Genomic DNA, 20,796 nt, shown 5'->3' with positions numbered 1-20,796 from the left:
CCGCGGCCTTTTGAAGGGCCCGTGGGTTGGGGCGGGGTGGGGCAAGGTTCTGGAGAGTTCGACGCAGGACGGGAGGGGGCCGGGCCGAGGCTTTGCAATGCAACTCCCTACTGCATAAAACATTCCCGCATCGTATCCACCTGCCTTCTAAAAATCTCTAAAATTTAAATAATTTAAATATTTTACTATTTATTATTTTACTATTCATTCTCGTCCTATAGCTTTTTTATCTCGTACTGACTATAAATATGTAGCTTACTTTACTAATAAAAATAAATGAATAACTTAGAAGGTAATTAGCGGATAATCATTCTATGCTTTTTCGGATTTCATCTAAAATTAAACTACATCATCGCTTCCAACGTATTTATTCGATGATATTCATATAGCGCATCCACATCTCTCTACTTTAAATTTATACTTGATATTATCACATTAAATATTTATATTTTCGTTACAACGTACCATCACTTGACTAGTTAGATGTGAAATATGTGATGCACGCTACAATAATTTATAACGGACATTGTTCGCTGAGTTTCACTGTTTTATAGAAATATTGTAACGATCTTATTACTTATAAGAGTATTATACAGTCACTATTCATATGAGATTAAACAACTCACGACGTTTTAAAGTTACTATAACTTCTGTTCCTCCAAATCAGAGGATCCCAATTGTTCAGGAATTGTGGCTGGGTTCATTGTGAGGGAAGCTCTGCGGGGTTTCGTTGCTTTTTTTCCATTTGTCTTTTGTCTTTTTTGTCTTTTGTTCTTTTGTGTGCGTCAAGTCGTCGCGGTCGAGGAAAGCCAGGAAGGTTCGTGAGCCAGGGAGGCAGCAATGGCAGACCTCATCCTCGCTGGCATATTAGCAACTGGAGAATAAGCTCCCGGCAACCGGACCCTGCGTCCCTGCCGCGTAAAATTGACTTCGTCCTGCTGTTTATTCTCATGGATCAGGACTTGCTTGCGAGTTGCGGTTTTGTGTTGGGGTTAAAGGTGATAGATAGATAGATCATAGATCTGACGGGGCTGTTTCCCGCACCAAAAAAAAAAGAGGGATGTAGAACGGCATCCTCGCTGGCTTTTTCTTTTTCTGCAGTGACCACCAGAGCAGTGGAGAGTGGATTGTTTCTTTCCGCCAGCATTCGGGCATGTGCGCTTGCTGTAAAGGGAGATTCGAATATGGTAGGTTAAATCGAATATGGCACAGTTAAACTATACTGCGACGAGTCGTTTGACCAAGCATGGCCCCATCATTTTACAGTGAGAAACTGAGCTCCAAAAATCACTGGCTGATCATCATTTATTTCTCTTTCCAATAGCAGGTTCATGAAAATAAATTCAAACTCCGTCCAGATCTACGAGACTAACATGTTTATCAAATATATATTTTAGTAGCTCTTATGAATGTAATATATGAAAAAATCATTCAAACCGGGACAAAAATTGATCAAATTAGAAAAGTCTCAGAGAAAATATACACGTCGGAAGATCCGACACATAGGAGATTATACACGCCAGAGCATTTCAGCTCATGGCAACTATACACGCCGAAAGATTCGACGCATGAAGCCAGTACACGCCGAAGAGTTTTTGACAATAGGGAGAAAAGCTGAAGCATACCAAATGGTCCGACGATATGGAGTTGAATACGCTAGAATATTTCTTTTAGAGAAGATTGTAAGTGTTGAAGAGTGAAGATCAACACATTGGATGGTCCGACGTATAGGTGATATACACACCAAAGTATTCTATGCAAAGAAGAAAGTGACTCACAGAAGGTTTGAGTGAAGTTCCAGCAGCTAGTTTTTTTATGATATAAATACCAGATGGTCTGGTAAGTACATGAAGGCACAAGAGGTGTGCACAGTAAAAAATATCATGTGCTAGTCTCTAAGCTAAATAGTATAAAATAACTTGTCCATGAAAGTGCTAATGACATGTACTCACGTTTAAATATTCTTATCAATGAGATAAATAGGTTAGTTTTTATATAAATTAAAGATGTCAAAGTGGTAGAAAGGATACTTCAAGCTCTTCTTCTAAAGTATAAGTTGATAGTCTTCATCATCTATGATAATTTTGACATCAAGATGACTACAAACTAAGTAATCGGCAAGATTACCGGCCATAAGATGACAATACACATGGATGGAAGTTTCTTTCTCATCCGACGCCAAAAGCATTGCTCTCATCTAGTATCTTCACTTGCTAAATTACTTGGTAAATGACCCGGTCCTCTATATTATGCCAGCTTCATTTTTCGTTGGCAAGGACTGAAGAGGTACTATTTCATCCTCCGGTCCCTCATAGGCTTCTGTGCATGCTTCTGTATTTGCTTGTTTGTTAGCTCATCTAGTATCTTCAAAAGAGCATCAAACTTCCGCTGCTGGTTCTTACCGTATAAACTCTTGAACATGTTCATTAGGTTCTTGTACTTGAATTGGCGGAAGAAGTTTGCACCCAAATACCTCATGCATCACCTACTCTATAGATCTGGTCACACATATTCCATCATACCATCTTCTGTTCCATTATGCAGATCATGAATATCTTTGAGCATCCCTGTATGTGATCATGTATAATGTACACGTTCGGCTGAGCACCCACAATTATCATACTGACACGGTATATAAACCAATACCAACTAATGGTGTTCTCACACTCTATAAATGCAAAGGACAATGATAGCACTTGGTTGTTCTCATCAACCCCAATAGCAGTCATAATATGTCCCTTGTATATGTCGGTAAGAAAAGTGTCGTTGATGCAGAGGATAGACCGATAATGCTCGAAGATTTGATACATGGTTCTAATGTGAAAGAAGCATCGCTTTAGGACATACTTGTCAGGTTAGGGTATTAATAGGTACTTATCAATGCCGTAATATGACTCCAGGTTTCTTGGAGTAGTGGTCTGCAGCAAGTATAGAAGATTATCATATGATGCTTTGTAGGTCTTGAACCTCATTTTAATTGTCTTCATCTTCGCACTCTATGCCTTGTTGTAGTTAATAGTGTACTTGTACCCCTCTCACTTTGGTTGATTATAGATGCTGGTTCGTAGTTTAGGTTGTTGACAATCTAGTTGTACATTACATTAGCGATAAAGGCTGATGTGATATTCCTGTGGCTAGGATCAAGTTCGTCCATCGTGCAAGTATGGTCCACCACAATCGACATCTCTCGATACTCAACTTATTTCCCTTTAAAGTTGTGCACCCGTCACGGGCAACTATCTTTCACCCACTTGACATCGTATTCATTCTTGCTTGACTTGACAACATAAAACTGATGTCAAAACGATATCGCACATTGAGTCATATCATCATTCATAGTCTGACTGGTAGGATATCTAGCACCGTCAGTCACCTTATTCTGTGCATACTCCTAGGGTACTTGAAAGGACAATGATGTTGCCTAGAGGAGGTGAATAGGCAATTTTACAAAAAAATTATCCTCTTTTACCGTTGGTCTAAACTTGCAGCAGAAAATAAAATTAACGGATTTTTGAAAAGTGAAAATCCTAAATATGCTAGGCTCAACTGGTACATAATCACCCTAAATAAATGTAAAAGTTACAATCCTAGAGAGACAAAGATTATTCAAAACTAACAAAAGATATGCAAGAAAACTCTAGTTGAATATCCTAAAAATACTATTCACCAGATACTCCGGGTTGAATCCAAAACCTCCAGGTTCAGAGCTGATTTACGGTATCCAAAGTATCTGGGTTAAATTTGGAACTTCCGAATTCATCAGAGAATAAATTTGAAACTGAAATTAAAGTACGCCTAAAGAGTTCAAGCTCAAACCAAATGAAATTGTATGTTCCAAGTAATGATTCTAAGTAGATCCACGGAGAACTTACAATCAATTTCACACGAGCAAGTAGATCGAGTAATATGCATAAATGTTGAGCAAAACTCAAAAACAAGGATACAAGAGATGAGACATAAGATTTGTTTCCCGAAATTCGGGCACCTTTTTAGAGGTTCCTACTCTTGATTTCTTCCCTTTCGGAGGCGAAATCGAAACCTTCAGAAACTTTCCACGGCACACTACAATCTTAGGTGCTCGCCGGCGATACCTAGCCGCCTAGGAGCTCAAAGCTCCAAGAGTAATAAGCGCAACAATGAACTTTTTACCGATGAATCCGAGTGCTCAAGATGGAATTTAGCTCACTTGCACCCAATCTTCCAAGTTCTCAACTCAATTCACTTTTCTTTTCAAATCTCACAATAAAATGGAGTTGGAAGGAGTTCTTTTGGCTTTAGAAGATTTTTCTTTCATGCCCAAGCAGTTGCAAACAAGAGTGAGGGTGAGGGGTTATTTATACCCCTCTCTACAAAACTAACCGTTACACAGCTTTTTATACTGACCAAAGTATCTAGGTTAGCACTTGAACATGTAACCGAGAACCCTGACCGGAGTACAACTAGGAGGGTCCGGACAACTACCAAAATCCAGAGTCTCCGAGTCAACCCGGAGTATTCGGATGAAATACTTAGGTCCTAATAGAACACCCAAATCAGAGCTAAACCGGAAGACTCCGGCCAACCCAGAGTGTTCGAGTTCAGCACAGCTTATCCTCTAAAACAGCGATAACTTTTGACTCCGAAGTCCGATTTCGACGATTTTAGACTCTACAGAAAGCTTATTCATAGGGCTACACATCCCAACTAAATTCATGATCTTAAACATATTTTTATCAAACTAAGAACACTCTGAAACACAATTTAGACACTTACACACTTTCCACACCGGATTCGTAAAACGACCTCTCACTTTGGGTTGATTAGAAACTCTTAAGCATTAGGACACGACAAATAGCTCTACGTTGCATCCCTCTTAATAGTGCGATATACATATACTCAAATTCAAATGTAAAACTCGTTTGAACCAATTTGAGCATTTGAATACCTTCAAATACCATTTCTTTCTTTCAAACCTTGAGGGTTGCCAGCTTATATATCGTATTCACTCCATCTCTTATTGATTCTTCATGTGATTGATGCAAATTAGCTATAGTTTCTCATGGTCTCACACGGCATTAGCGCAAACCCTTCACTCGCTCTTCACCATCGCCTTGGTCCTTTGGCGCCAAATCATTTACTTGCCCTTTACCATCGAATGGCCCATCGCAACCGAGTCTTTCTTGTCCTTCACCATCTTGCCATAGAAAAACCAATTTGTATTCGACATCTTCAAGGAATTCAACTTATGTTTTCTTATAGATCATAACCCCAACTCACTCTTAAGCATAAAATATATGGATTAGTTCATAACATTCTATTGGCAATGGCATACCTTTAGTTACTTGATTTCCACAAGTAATTTAGCATTCACGCTTATCGCTAATGTTATATGAGCTTTTCTTTCTTCTTATGGGCATCACTAAGAGTTCATTCATCTTGATGCATATGTCTCCTTCATGCATCACCTATGGAACGACTTACTAACAAACTTAACAACATTGTTAGTCCATAGGTATTATCATTAATTACCAAAATCACACATAAGAGCTAGATGCACTTTCAATACCTGATACCCCTCATTCAACACAAGGTTGTTAAAGTTGGGATTGTTCCGGTCCGCGAGAACAGGAGCATTGTCCTCATCATTCGACATGTTATACTCAAGAGATTCGCTAGCTTCAAGATAATCTCGCTCCATCTGTTCAACTAGAGAATGTATTTGTTTCCCCTCATTTGCCTCACCGGTCAGTTCAATCAGATAATTCGATGAATATGCAACATATGAATCGACATCCTCATTACCCTCTTCCTCATCATCATCCTTCTCCACGTACCCCCACCCTATATCTCTTCAACTGTCTCCTTATTCTTTCGTTCTAGAAGCAACGTAGGTGGCCAACCTCTTTGCACGACATCCTGTAGGTACATCCTATATACTTGATCTTTCCTGATCAGGTACACCTCTCAGTATACACCATTTCTCATACAGTTGCTCGCAATACTAATAGTCATCTCTTGAATCTCAGAGTCTATTTTGAAACCCCACAATCAAACGTATAAGTGTCCGATAATCTTCTACATAGGTCTGAATATCCCCTTGTCTATTGACTCAAATACGAATAGTACTACCCTTTCCAAACCATATAATATTTCACTGTTCCATAAAAAATCATAAATTGTCAACCATGGATAAAAAAAACTCTAATATTATTGTGACATAACATAAAAAATTATGTAAAACTACATTTACAATAATGCAACATTCATTAAAAATATAGCCCAACAATTAATCTACATTGCAACAAAATATCTCCGAACCGCTACATCAAGCACCTTTATCATATATCAACTATCTCAGTTATGTCTACACTATATTTAAATTATATATCTAATACCTAATATATGTCTAAATATTATATTTAATTACTAAAATATACGTATAAATATAATCTAATTGCTAAACTATATCTAAACCTAATTCTAAACCTAGATCTACATTCTAACCTATGTCTAATGACCATCCTACCGGATTTGTAAAAAATATATAGATATAACATCTAACCTATATCAAAATCTACCATTAGAGACAACTCTACGAATTTATTGAAAAAAAATGAATAAAAAAACGCACCTCCTTCCTTCGACAGGGTCTTACCTTTAATTTCCCCTCCCCTCCTCCTCTCCTCTCCCTCTCTTGGTGCTCTCTTCTCACTCTCCCTCTATCTGGGATGTGCTCGGTGCAAAGACGTGCTAACATTGGCTAGGGCTATATGATTGGTTTTTATACAAAAAAGTCTTAGTTGAACAGTGGATGACACTTTTTGGATGAGTTTATCGAGCGTTGCGGTGAGGAAAACACCACATCACCGTATTTTTTATTTATGACCAACGAGGCCCACAAGGTGTCATCATTTATAGGCGAGATCTTGCTCTTGCCCAATAAACAGACGACGGTAACATATTGTTGTAATCTTTTTGAAAAATGTATAATTTTACACACACACACACACACACACACACACACACACACACACACACACACACACACACACACACACACATATATATATATATATATATATATATATATATATAATTCTATGCTGAATGGGACTTGGAATGGATCGTATCATAGGCCTCCACATGGTTGAAATACGTTGGGCCTTGTACTAACAGGCTTCTGCCTTTTGAACTCGCAGAGCGTAAGGGAGGCTCCCATGCATACAACGCGGCCTTTCTGATGTCGGCGCGGATCAAGTTTCCTAGTGGACCAAATGATAGGAACCAGCTGCCGTTAGCTAGGGGTTAAAACGAATCGAATACGGACATGTATAATTTATTTTATATTCAATCTTATATTTGTTTTAAGTCAAAATTAGACATGGATAATATTAAGGGTTAATTGGATTTATGCCACTGCAACTTGGCCTATTTAGAAGAATGGCACTCGAATTTTGAAACTTCGAAGAATGCCACCGCAACTTTGCAATACATTGAAAAATGTCATACTGGCTATTTTAAAACGTTTTGGCCCGAATACTAGTTCATATATCCATTCATACAAGAATACGGATATATTGCCCCTCACTCAAATCTCTTATCCCTTTCAACTAGCACAGCTTAGTCTTAGTCCACATCATCGTCCTCCTCTTCTCCCCTCGAGCATCGCGTTCTCCCGCCCTGACCATGCCGGCGACAAGCCGCCGGCTCCCCGGTTCCGACAGCTCACTCACCCCCTCTCTCTAGCTTCTCACCCACCTCTGCTTGTCAAAATTGGACCGCGTCGCCTCCTCCCATACGACCGCGGCGTCGTCTTCCTTGCATCCGGCTCTGTCTCATCCCCTACATCCCCCTCTCTCTCTCCAACTCATGTCCCCTCTCTTTCCCCTGTGAAGCCCCAAACCCTAGCTATGCGGCATCTACCTGTCCCCTAGCTAGCCCCAAACCCTAGGCGTGCCACTTCCACTGTTTGCCGGCCGTTGGAGAGATGAGTTGGAGAGAGGGAGAATGGAGCCCGGCGAAGTCCTTTGCTGGTTCGAACTCCGGCATAGGAATTGGTGACACAAATGTTCCCCTAATCGATTGCCCCACATGCAAGATACCCATCTTCAAACTGACAAGCCAAAGCAAGCGAAATCCAGGTCGAGTCTTCTACAAGTGTCAGAACAAGGTGGGTTTCAGTACCCTCTTTCATTGCCTTGGGCTGGTTATTTAGATTTGATTTGTGCTCTATCATTTTGTTGATTATAGGACAATCCTTACTCTCCCCGTGACTTCTACAAATGGGAGGAGGAATACATTAATCTTGTTGCATTTGAAGGGGCTCATGATAGCAAGGAAAGAGATGTTTGCTCCAAGGATGGAGGAGAATAGGTGGTTGGTCCATGGAGATTATGATAGTTGTCAACAAAAGCTGAATGACAACGATATGGTATAAGTGCTTGAAGAACTGAAGAATCAGAATGCAAAATTAGTACAAATTCTATATGATATGAAATACATTAGCAATGAGATTGTGTGGGTTATCAACAAACTAGTCATGTTAGGTGTATGTTTTGTAGTCTGTATATTTGTGTTGGTTGTAGTTTTATTTGCCAAGGGGAAATGATGTACACTGGCACATGGTTATGAATAATCTAGTCTTTAAATGCAGGTTATTTGTCAAAGCGAAATGAAATGATGTACATCAGTCTTTCAATGCAGTGATGTTGGTATGGATATGTGCAATCTAGTCTTTCAATGTAGTAATGTTGGTATGGATATGTACAAGGGAGGACTAATATCAGGGATGTTCAAGCCACATATGTTCACAATTGATTTAAGCAGTCACAAAAATGACAAGACAAACTGATTGTTCACAGTCATAACAATAACAAGAAAAACTGATTGTTCGCAGAACTCAGAACTTAGGCTGCACTAGTGGTTCCCGAGCCAGTGAAGAAGGCTCCTCTTTGTACCAAGTGTAGGTTGCACTACTGGAGCAACAATAGGAGCAAATGGTGTGTTGTTACCTTTCTTTCCTTTAGCTGCATTCTTCTTCACAGGGGTCTTGGCCTTCCCTTTTGTTGTAGCCTTCACTGGGGTCTCAGCCTTCGCTTTGCCTACTTTTGCTTCCTTGTAGTTGTTGTAGTCTTCTTTTGCTTCTCTGGATCTGCTGCAGCCTTCATTGTCAGCAACCCAGCCTTGAGTAGCGGTTCTATCCTCTACCAGCTTGATAGTTGGGCAGCAGTGCTCATATGGAAGCTTCTTTATCTGCAAATTTGTCCAAAATCAACATGTCAGACTACTTAAAAAAAATAAATTTTTAGCAACCACCTATGTCAACTGCACACGTACCATGATTGTTTTTTCATCCTGTAGCCTAGATGCATGACTGCGCCATGGACACTCTGAATGTGCACAGGTAACCTTATATTTAGTCAGATCTATTTTCAACTCACCAAACTCGAAGTCTTTAAGTACACCATAGTGCCTCATAGCTTATCTGAATGTCACCATGTCAGGAAAAAGAGCTCCTTCTCTTATGTCTGTGTTTTCAGGGTCATATTGCACATTGTATTCAAAGGGGTCACGGTCAGTGACTTCTTCCCCTTCAAGGTCGCCAACAAGATCAGCATGTATTTCCTCTTCCTCCTTAATGACAACGGCTACAGCAAGAACATCCACACCACCTGGGCCAGCACCATAGAAGTACCCATCATCAACACCTACGTACTCCTCAACTTTATCAAATAGATCACTTTCTGGTCCTATATCTGATTGCTCTACTAGCTTGCTTGTACATGCCTCAGCAGTCTGGTTTGCCTTAGTAGAACAGGCTTGACTACTGTCCCCTACTTGTAATGTTAGAAAGTCAACTACATACAATGGTACATACTGACTGGGAGTTAATGGACTCTCTTAGCTACCCACAAGCAATACATCATTTGTTGTAGCCACATTGTCATCTGGAGGAGCTGCAGAAGAAGAGCCCTCTACCACTAAAACCATCAGTGCAAGTTTTCTCTGTTCTCTGTACATGTCAAACATCCTCAACAGTTGATCCTCATTCTCAAACCTAACATCTTCCCCCAATGCCTTGTCAAAATACCACACAGTTATCATCTAGTTCCTCCCAACTCTAACCTCTCTACCTAAGCTCTTATTTAGAAAATCCATTGTAAAGTCATCCATCAGTACAACCCATTTAAGTGTCTTCCCCTTCATATATGATGTCCTACTGTCCGGTTGTACCAGATTATATCCCTCCACGACTAGATCTACCCTAAAAATGTTCCTCCGGTTCAACCTACAACGACCACAACGAATCCAACAGAAAAAAATGAATAAAAAGGTGTATAGACCTGCTATCAGCTGACAATAGAAGCAAGAACAGGTGATACGAGCACAGAAATCGACGACACAAGTGATTCAAGAGCTAGGGTTGTGATTACTTACATGGAGGGTGACGTGGGATGAGATTTGAGGGGACATTTGGGGCTCCCTGAATTCATAGCTATCCGAGAAGCATGAGCGGTAGAGCGGAGGCGACGACAGTTGGGCCGCACAAACTGGAACAAGGGGGCTTCTCGGTTGCTAGGTCGGTGCGGGAGAACCCGAGGTTGTAGAGGTGGGTGAGGAGCTAGGGAGAGGGGGGGGGGGGCAAGTGAGCTGTCGGAACCGGGGAGCCGCTTGTCACCAGCGTGGTCAAGGTGGGAGAACGCGATGCTCGAGGGGAGAAGAGGAGGACGACGATATGGACAGACTGAGCTATGCCCGTTGAAAGGGATAAGAGAAATAGTGAGGGGCAATATCATCCGTATTTGTGTATGAATGGATATACGCACTGGTATTCGGGCCAAAATGTTTTAAAGTGGCCAATATGGCATTTTTCAGTGTATTGCAAAGGTACGGTAGCATTCTTCAAAGTTTCAAAATTCGAGTGCCATTTTTTAAATAGGCCAAGTTGCAGTGGCATAAATTTAATTAACCCTAATATTACATAATTATTGTTTCATTATGTATCCTATCCTATAGTTTTTGTTTCGGAGTCAGAGTCGGAGCAGATAGTCGTATAAATGTCGATTAGTCGGATAGATGAAATTTTTTCACTTCATTTACATCCTCATACATCATATTAAATAATATAGGTGTGTAATCAAAGTAGAGTTATAAGTGAGATATAAAAATAAGAGCATTTAATATTATCTGTCTATGGATATGTGACAACCTTACCTATATATTATCATATTTTTAAATGAAATCATAATATATTTTCTCATAACATCTAACATTCGGATACTTCAAATATATATCAATTATTTTATATCATATTATTTTTTAATCTAATATCAGACACAAATAATATCAAACAGTATCAAATACAACTACCAGTCATCATATATTTGCTTCGAAAGCCTTCTTATAGTCAACGGGTAGAAAATATATGTCTCCGTTTTCACCCTACTGTTACCGTAACAGTGATCACCAACCTCACCGACAAGGGCCTGCTGGGAAAGCTAATGTGCAAGCCTGCTGGCAGCTGCCAGGTTCAGTCCGCAGTTCCCACTACGGCGCGGGGCGGGGCCGCGGGGCAATGCTGTTCATACCAGCTGCTGTCACTGCGTGGACGAGCTTCGACTTCCAGAGCGCCAGAGCCAGTTTCGCCACACGGACAATTCATTCGATCTGGGGCGTTCGTCCGTTTCTTCCACGGCTCGTTATTCGACTGCAGACCAGAGATTAGAATTTTCTCAAAATTTCATGAATTTTGGGAATTTCGGATTCCATAATTTTCTTTTAATGATACATGAGACTAGCAGAACAGATGATGAATTTTTTTGATGAAATTCTGTGAATTTTAATCTTTTCACGTGAAAAAAATTATAAATAAAATTAAAATCATTCCGCAGCTCATGCATGCGATGCGCAGCGCATTGGAGATGGAGACACCAGAGGCCACGCCTCGTGTGGACATGATCACTATTGTGGCTGCCGATCTGCTCTTCCTCATTTAGCACCGGTATTATACTATCTTTAACAAATACTTTAAAAATATATTCACTATAGTATTATTACAGTATATCCTAATATTATTATAATATTTTTTATTTTTCGTTTCCAACAGCTATGTTATTTTTTACTTTCATTACTCATATCATTCATTCAGATTCACTGTCAGTTTTTATAAATACTAATAAGAGTATAGGAGAGTACTCAAATTTAAATATTTCTCCTCCCTTATCACGGTTGCAGTAGAAAACCGGCTCTGCTAAAGCCGTTTGCAGCCTGCACGATCTACAAATCTTGTCACAATAATGCTGGTACAGTAGTTCTAGGACTCTGCTGGAGCCACCCTTAAGAAGATCTAGATCGGTCGCATGCGTGCGCCCTCAGGTAACTGTTGAGCGAGTGGAATCAAAGGAGTGCAAGCAGACGAGGAACACCATATGTCCACATTTTGTGACCCACCCAGTCCCTCAACGAGTCGCCTCTCTCTATACATGGCAGACGAGACACACGACGCATGTTGTGTGAGAACGAAAGGGGGCAAAACGTGCGAGAAATGGTTAAAGAGGCGGGGGAGGGAAACGGCCCCTCCCCTCAAGAAATCCAACATCTTGGAGACATCGTCTGAACACAAGCTGTTTTTTTACTCACACGTATCACGTCTGCATAGCGGGCTTAAATAAAAATAGATACTTAATGATATTTATTGAAATAAATAATATATTATAGTATTTACAAATTTAACATAGGTATTCGAAATTTTTGATACACCATACTTAAAAACACGTCGACCCACTCTTTTTCGGCACCTCGTGCCAAATATGATGAATAATGTTATATTCGACATCTCAAGTGCCGAATATAACCTCACCGTAAGTCAGTTTTGGTTTCCACTCTTCTTCAAAACGGCGGTCTTCTATTACTCAAAAAATTTAGAACTTTTTATATATGTTTCATAATCTATGTGCTACCTATTTTAATTGAATTCATAAAAAATCCTTCGTATACTTTAAATTAAAATTCTAAAAAAGGTTATTTTTATAACTTCTAACAATTGTTAGTGACTTAAATAAATTTCTAAAAATTTGAAAAAAATCACTAATATTCTTCTTATATGATGTACTAATTTTTAAAATTATTTTCAGCCCTAGGTTATATGATGAAAAAGTGAGTTTCTTTGTAATGCTTCATTTATATATATTTTTATCATTTCATGTGATATTCTCTTTTTAATTTAATTTGAATAAATAAATAAATTTAAACATGAACAAAACCTACAATCAAAGAGCAAGTTCACCAAAAAATCATCATAACCGACTCAGTATCTTTCTGTCGTACTCTGTGATAGACATATGAAACTCGATTTTGTATCCATGCTTTATTTCATATGATCGAAACTTAGGTACCGAATACAACCGATATTCGGCACCTCATATGTTGAATATGGTGAACAGTGTCATATTCAGCATCTGAGGTGTGGATAAAGAGTGGAGCCGACGTGTTTTCAAAGTATGATATATCGAAAATTTATTTTCGGTAAATGAGATGCCAAATACCCATACTAAATCTATAAATACGGCGATATATTATCTATTTTATAAATATGTTCGAAGCCATTGTCTACTTTTAAATTTTTGACCTGTGTAGGGTATACGTAGGCCAACTGACTAACATGTCACGGGAGTAATGATAAGTAGACCATGATCCGATGTCGCAAAAAATAATTAGGTATATTTGGCATAGCTATCACCCTATAAATCTTTATAGTTAGCAATGTATTTCTAACTTCAAAAATTAATAGATCTAGAGTAGAAGGTACATTAAAAATATCTAAGTGAGTAATCTTATTTATATTCTAGATTAAAAATAGATATTAAAATCACTTTATATTAATTTATAAATATAATATCTGAAATGAAACTAAGAACCGGAGTACTGCTAAATAAAATCTTAATTTAAAGATCTTATTATTATTATAGATTAAAAATAGATATTTAAACAATTTTATTTTATTTATTGATCTTCAAATCGTATTTTGATCAGTCTCAGGGTCTGTTTGTTTCAGCTTCAGATTGTGACTTTCAGCTTTTATAATCTGAAACTGAAACAAACAGACAACTTTTGGTTATAGCTTTTTAAAATATGCTGGTTGGATTGTGGGAATCTGAGAAGCTGGTTTTTCTCAGCATTTAATAGATTATGAAAGTCCATTTTACTGTTTTTTAAATGTACAATCTAAATTTTTTTCACAATCCAACTCTTTACGATCTAACTTTTCATAATCTAACTTATATAAACTGCTTTTTAAATCTCCAGCTGAAACAACAAGGCACGATAGTCCAACGAGCCAAAACCAGAGCACTTAGCTGCACACGTCGCCGGCGTGCCTTGAACGCCTCACCCCGCCTGTCCCCGTCGTGCCGTCGGCCCGTCGCGATCTTTCTCCAAATCGCCGGTTCTTCCCTGTGCCCGCTCCTCCATCTGTCCACATCCGCTTGCCTCAAACACTCGTCACATTCGACCCTTGCTCGCCTTAAATAACTAGCAGCGCAAGTGTCGAGCTTAACCAAGCCCGATTCCCCCGAGTAGCACAAGGCCGCCGGCACCCAATCCTACGAGGTGACCTGCTCTCGGAATTTTCAGCGGGTCGCGTCGTGTCCGTGCGCGGTGTGGGTATAAATGGCGGCGGAGGCGACTAGTCACTGCAGCCGCAGCAACTGAATCCTCCGGGGAGGAAAAGGGGTTCGCCGCTTGCAGGGGTCGCAGGGTGAGCAAGCTCGCTTCCCCTCTCGCTTCTTCTAAGTTCTAATTCAGGCTACGTGTCGTACTCGATTTCGCCCCGATTTGATGCTAATTGGGCGCGTTTGGTTGGGGCGCGGAGTAAGCGATGCAATTTCGCTAGGGTTTATGCGGGTTTCGTGTTTGATGTTGCTTTTGCAGCTTCAGTGAGATGCCTCATGCCTGTTAGATTGTACTGTTTACCTTAGCTTGTATGCTGTGCAAGGCTGTCAAGACTCTGCTGCTGTTGCTTGTTCGGTGGGGGAGGGAGTGGCTGCACCGGCCTTGCTGCTTCCTGTGGCGTTGCTTGTGGGATTTGGTGTTGTTATTGTAGGCTTTGGAGCGTTGCGGGGGTTGCCTGCTGAGTGTTGCAATGCTGCTCTCGCCTGGGTGGGTGGTATCAATTCCTGGTGTCACCCCCCTCCATTGCCACCGCTGGCTTACACTCCGTTGTTGGTAGGCAATATCGGCACCACTAACACTTACACTCTCTTCTCCATAAGAGAACTCTTTTAAGCATTTTTGGCGCATTGATGTGAGGATATGGCATGGTCAATACCTTTCGTTAGACAATACTTTTTATGAATGCTCAAGCAGTCTTCTTGTTTGTGATTCAGAGATCTATTTTTTGTTTATTGTATCTATTAGGGAGTTGCATTTTGAATGGTCATATCTGGTGAAAATTAGCTGTGTACTGTTTTCATGAGGATGAATGCTACGATTACTGTACCCCAGAAAAAAATATCTCATGCTCTTATTCTCTTGACCTGCTTAGTTAATATATATCCTCCTTTGCGTGGCATTTTTTTCTGTATATTTTCTAACAGACATCCTTCTCTCTTGCAGTGTGTAGTTAATTCATCACTTATTGAGATATTGGACTTGCATGAGTTAATTAACAAGCCCATTCCCTGGTTCCTGATGGAGGCGCCATCTTGCTTGCGCTTCCAAGTTTGTGGTTTTGGTTTGCCGATGATATGGCTATGTCTTTTTCTAGTACTTGTTCTTCAGAATTGCTGCCCAACACTTTCAGCCTCGCCATATTTGGTCGGTATGGGTAGCTACGACATAACAGGGCCTGCAGCAGACGTTAACATGATGGGATATGCAAATGCTGAGCAGATCGCATCAGGAATTCACTTCAGGCTAAAGGCTCGTGCTTTTATTGTTGCTGAGCCTAATGGGAAGCGTGTTGTGTTTGTGAATCTTGATGCTTGCATGGCATCACAGCTTGTGACTATAAAGGTGCTTGAAAGGCTTAAAGCAAGGTAAGAGTGACCATCCCTTGAATCTTATTACCAGAAAACCACCTATTTTTGCAATTGTGTGTGTGATGTCTGCTCGTAGATTTGTTTAACATGACCCATCATCCTTTCACATGCACGGTAGCATCCCCAAAATAGTTTGGTCATTTTAAAGCTATTCACTAGCTTATACCTTGATTATTTTCTTTATTGTTTTTAGCCAATAGCCAATATTAACTAATACCTGACTTATCTGTATGTTGAAGATTGTTTGTTCGACTGAAACTACCTTGTAAAAGTCAAAATCCTTAGCCATTTTGCAATGCACAAACACAGAAGAGTCCAGACACACCCACTGACATAATCTTGTTTAAACCCAATCATTATGTATTTAATAAATTTTCTGTGGTTCGTGCATCCTCATGATGGTGGGGCTGACTATGCAAACCTCAAATTGGCAGGTATGGTGATCTTTATAATGAGAACAATGTGGCTATCAGCGGAATCCATACTCATGCAGGACCTGGAGGTTATCTGCAGTATGTAGTTTATATTGTCACATCTCTTGGGTTTGTTCATCAGTCATTTGATGTAATTGTCAACGGCATTGAGCAATGCATTGTTGAAGCTCACAACAACATCCGCCCTGGGAAAATCTATGTGAACAAAGGTACAAAATTATCTGTGTTTTCTGGGACTAATTAGGTTTTCCTCCAAATACCGCTGGGACTAATTTGGTATTATTTGTGAATCGTTCCATCTCACTGTAAATATGAATTGCATTTAGTTTTAATTAGGCCTTCAAATGTTATTACTTTAACCCTGGTAAAATTATTTTCTTTTTCTGACCATTCGGAAAGCTTGTAGTGATCGATGTCTTGAAGTCTTATTAGATGTTCTAGTCCTTATGTGATGGCTGCTACACTGAGATTTAGTTACTGCAAAAAAAATTTTAATCAATGGTAGGCACATGATTTTCAGGCAACCTCCTTGATGCTGGTGTGAATCGCAGCCCGAGTGCATACCTGAATAATCCTGCTGAGGAGAGAAGCAAATATCAGTATAATGTTGATAAAGAAATGACCCTTATCAAGTTTGTCGATGATGAACTGGGTCCAGTTGGGAGTTTCAATTGGTTTGCAACTCATGGAACATCAATGAGTCGTACAAATTCTTTGATAAGTGGTGATAACAAAGGAGCAGCTGCACGTTTCATGGAAGATTGGGCAGAACAGAATGGCATTCCAAAGCAGGCGGCTCAAGTTAGTTCTGATGATTTAGAATCTTTGCACAAGACATCTGGACTTCCGCGTAGAGTCTCTTTAATAATTCCTGAACCAAATGAGATAAGTATGTTCCACGCTTCTTGACTGCTTAGGTTTCGTATTGAAATGAGACATCTTAGGTTGTTGCTAAACTACTTCTTTTACAATTGCTTTTGTTCAGCTGATGACTTAATACAATTGGCATCATCCTACGAGGCCTCAGGTGGCAGGCGATTATCAGGTTCAAATATCACCAGGCGCATTAGAAGCACTCGACAAAATAAACCTAAATTTGTTTCTGCTTTCTGCCAGTCAAATTGTGGAGATGTTAGTCCAAATGTCTTGGGAACATTTTGTATAGACACCGGTCTTCCTTGTGACTTCAATCACAGTACATGCAATGGGAAGAATGAACTATGCTATGGACGAGGCCCAGGGTATTTACCATGCCTACAAGTCATTATAATTGAGACTTTCCTATTTTCGCACATCTGGAAGAACTTATTATAAATGGAACTTTTACATTTTGCTGTGTTGCAGATATCCTGATGAATTTGAAAGTACCCGTATCATTGGCAATAGGCAATTTCTCAAGGCTGTAGATCTTTTTAATTCAGCTTCTGAAGAAATTCAAGGCAAAGTTGACTGCACGCATACTTACCTAGATTTCTCGCAACTCAAAGTGAATATTCCTACAAGTACAGGAGGTCAGCAGGTGGTGAAAACATGCCCAGCAGCCATGGGGTTTGCCTTTGCTGCTGGAACCACAGATGGTCCTGGAGCTTTTGATTTTAAACAAGGAGATGTCAAGGTTGATATAGCGATGAAATACTAGCTTCACAATTTTCGCTAGCACACTATTGATTTGTTTATACCATTTCTTATCAGGGAAACCCTTTCTGGAGGTTAGTAAGAAACTTACTTAAGCCACCAGGGAAGGAGCAAGTCGAATGTCAAGCTCCAAAACCCATATTGCTAGACACCGGTGAAATGAAGGAACCATATGATTGGGCAGTATGTCTTCCTCTCTTTAACAACCATATATAGGTTTGTAAAGTATTACTAGTTTTCTCTTGAAATGCAGTTGCTATATTTCACTTGGTAGTTGACACCATGGTCACCGCCAATAAGGAGCAACTAGAGTTGCAAAAAAAAGAAGAGGGAACACCTATTGTTTCATCAAATCAGTACCGCATAGGCTGATAACACTAATTCCTAGTGATATTGGTGACGTTGTGACGTTCTCATTTCTTTCAAGTTTTACTGATCTGAAGCTTTGTTTGAGAGCTTAACTCATAAGCCAATATCAAAATATTTGTTGTTAACACAAATTTTCCATGCTACTGTGATGAGATCAAGTGTCCATCATTTTTGAACCATAGACCAACTATCACAATTATGCTCCATGATATGTGAACAACGAACCAAGTAACTAGGGGCCAACTTACTGAATTTGCACAATTGATTGTTTGTTGGTCCTGTATTGACTTCTGTATCATTATGCAGCCTGCGATACTTCCAATTCAGATAATAAGAATTGGCCAGCTTGTTATCTTATGTGTCCCTGGAGGTAATTCCCGGTTCTTCACTCTTAAGACATCAGCCAAACAAAGAGTGCATGTGATGTCTTGCTCTACCGACTATTTTTTATGACATCCTATGCTCATGTCATGCAATTTGTATGGTTATGTTTTGGTGCAGAATTCACGACAATGGCTGGCAGGCGGCTACGTGATGCTGTTAAAAATGTATTGACAAGTGACAACAGTGGTGAATTTAATAACAATATTCATGTTGTTCTCGCTGGGCTAACAAACACCTATTCTCAATATATTACAACTTTTGAAGAATATGAGATCCAAAGATACGAGGTGTGTATAGTCCCAGCTTATTTGTTCTTTAGATTGAGAACATAATACAGAATGAAGCGACTGAAATTAGCTTGATGTTTGTACGCCCTTGCACAATTTATTTGTTAGTTATGCATATGGGCATTTTTAACTGTGTTACTAGGAACAACATGTTTTATTGATATGGCTGAATCGGCACTTTGTCCTATTTTATCTGTTTGGCTTGCATCAATGGCCTGAAATTAAGATTCCTTTTTTTTTGTTGTCATGCTTATTTTTGCATCCCTGCTCAGTCTAGAAGTCAAACAATAATAGGCCTGCATAGCATGGTTCTCTTCTATTTGTTTGCAAACGCTGCATTAAAAGTAAGTGCCCTATTTCCAAGATGTCCCTTGGTGCAATACAAAAGTTGCTTCAACCACATCTGTCCGTTTTTGAACAGTTACCTTTTGAACAGTTACCTTTATTGACACTTCACAAGAGAAGATCTTCCACGCATCATTTTAATGGTCTTCCTAACAAATATGTGCAGCAGTAGGATCACTGGAGTCAGTTGTGGATATTTTTTCACAAACAACTTACTGGACATTACGAAATTAAATAAATGCCTTCTTGCAGGGAGCATCAACATTGTATGGTCCCCACACCTTGAGTGCCTACATCCAAGAGTTTCAGAAACTGGCTACAGCAATGGTTTCAAACAAAGATGTCCCAACAAATTTCCAAGCACCTGATCTATTGGACAAGCAAATTGAACTGCTCCCAGGCGTTATGTTTGACTCGACACCTCCTGGCGTGAAGTTTGGAGACGTCAGTTCAGATGTTCCCGCAAACTCAATCTTCAGGAAGGGCAGTATTGTGAATGCTACATTCTATTCAGCCTGCCCTAGGAATGACCTTCGCACTGACGGTACCTTTTCACTCGTTGAGAAGCTAGATGGTAGCAACAATTGGGTTCCTGTCTATGACGATGATGATTGGTCATTGCGCTTCAAGTGGTCAAGGCCTTCAAGGTTGAGTCCAAGAAGTTTTGCGACTCTGGAGTGGACAATTCCTGAAGATGCCGTATCAGGTGTTTACAGATTCAGGCATTTTGGTGCCTCCAAGCCGTTGCTTGGGTCCATCAAACATTTTACAGGGACCTCTCGCGCATTCACGGTGCGTTAGGTAGTACACTATTGCCTTTGATGGCACACCTATCAGAATTTACCGGTCACATTTTTAGATGGAGTACCGGTCACACGGTCTACATGTTCGCCCCCATGGTTTTTACATGTATTTGATGGCAATTACATTGTCAGGTCATATAATACTATTGTCCCTATGCTTCTGTCGGAGAATTAATTCCTGTCGCAGGGATCCTGAAAGACCATTTTTTAGAGATTCGGTCGGGGATGATCCTGAATAAGTTCGTCGGAGAAATAAATGAGAGTGAATGCAACGACCGGTGGTGGGGGTGTTGACCTAGTGCAAGAAGAAGTAAATGTACCGGAATTTTGACAGGTTCGGGCCGCACGGGGGTGTAATACCCTACTCCTGTATGGATGCTATAACTGTCTTGAGGAAGTTCCTCAATGATGTTGCTGGTTACAAGAATGTTGGCCTAACTAAGAGCTTGAGGCTGCTTGTTTTTCGGCTGGAACTGTGCTCAACCTTGCTCACAGTGTCTCTCTTCGTTGGTCTGGTTCGTTG

The 20,796-nt window shown here is 39.9% G+C and overlaps 1 protein-coding gene across 1 annotated transcript; it reads left to right on the top strand.

Annotated features, from left to right (window-relative positions):
- Window positions 1–14,335: 14,335 nt before the first annotated feature.
- LOC133916166 (neutral ceramidase-like) lies at window positions 14,336–20,428 on the top strand. Its single transcript, XM_062359713.1, has 10 exons — window positions 14,336–14,734; window positions 15,592–16,013; window positions 16,451–16,659; window positions 16,971–17,339; window positions 17,436–17,691; window positions 17,795–18,065; window positions 18,143–18,268; window positions 18,761–18,824; window positions 18,956–19,125; window positions 19,723–20,428. The coding sequence occupies exons 2-10, from the start codon at window positions 15,667–15,669 to the stop codon at window positions 20,269–20,271; spliced, it is 2,361 nt and encodes a 786-aa protein (XP_062215697.1). The 5' UTR covers window positions 14,336–14,734; window positions 15,592–15,666; the 3' UTR covers window positions 20,272–20,428.
- The last annotated feature ends 368 nt before the right edge of the window (window positions 20,429–20,796 follow it).

The sequence above is a fragment of the Phragmites australis genome, chromosome 1 (genome assembly GCF_958298935.1).
Source record: "Phragmites australis chromosome 1, lpPhrAust1.1, whole genome shotgun sequence".
Taxonomy (NCBI): domain Eukaryota; kingdom Viridiplantae; phylum Streptophyta; class Magnoliopsida; order Poales; family Poaceae; genus Phragmites; species Phragmites australis.
The sequence above is the reverse complement of the archived record's forward strand: the minus strand, read 5'-3'. Positions and strand labels throughout refer to the sequence as shown.

Bases quoted from the DNA above. Each gene is read 5' to 3' on its own strand.
- LOC133916166 (XM_062359713.1), top strand. From the start codon at position 15,667: ATGGAGGCGCCATCTTGCTTGCGCTTCCAAGTTTGTGGTTTTGGTTTG. The intron at 16,014-16,450 runs GTAAGAGTGACC...TCAAATTGGCAG, and splicing joins CTTGAAAGGCTTAAAGCAAG to GTATGGTGATCTTTATAATG. The intron at 16,660-16,970 runs GTACAAAATTAT...CATGATTTTCAG, and splicing joins GAAAATCTATGTGAACAAAG to GCAACCTCCTTGATGCTGGT.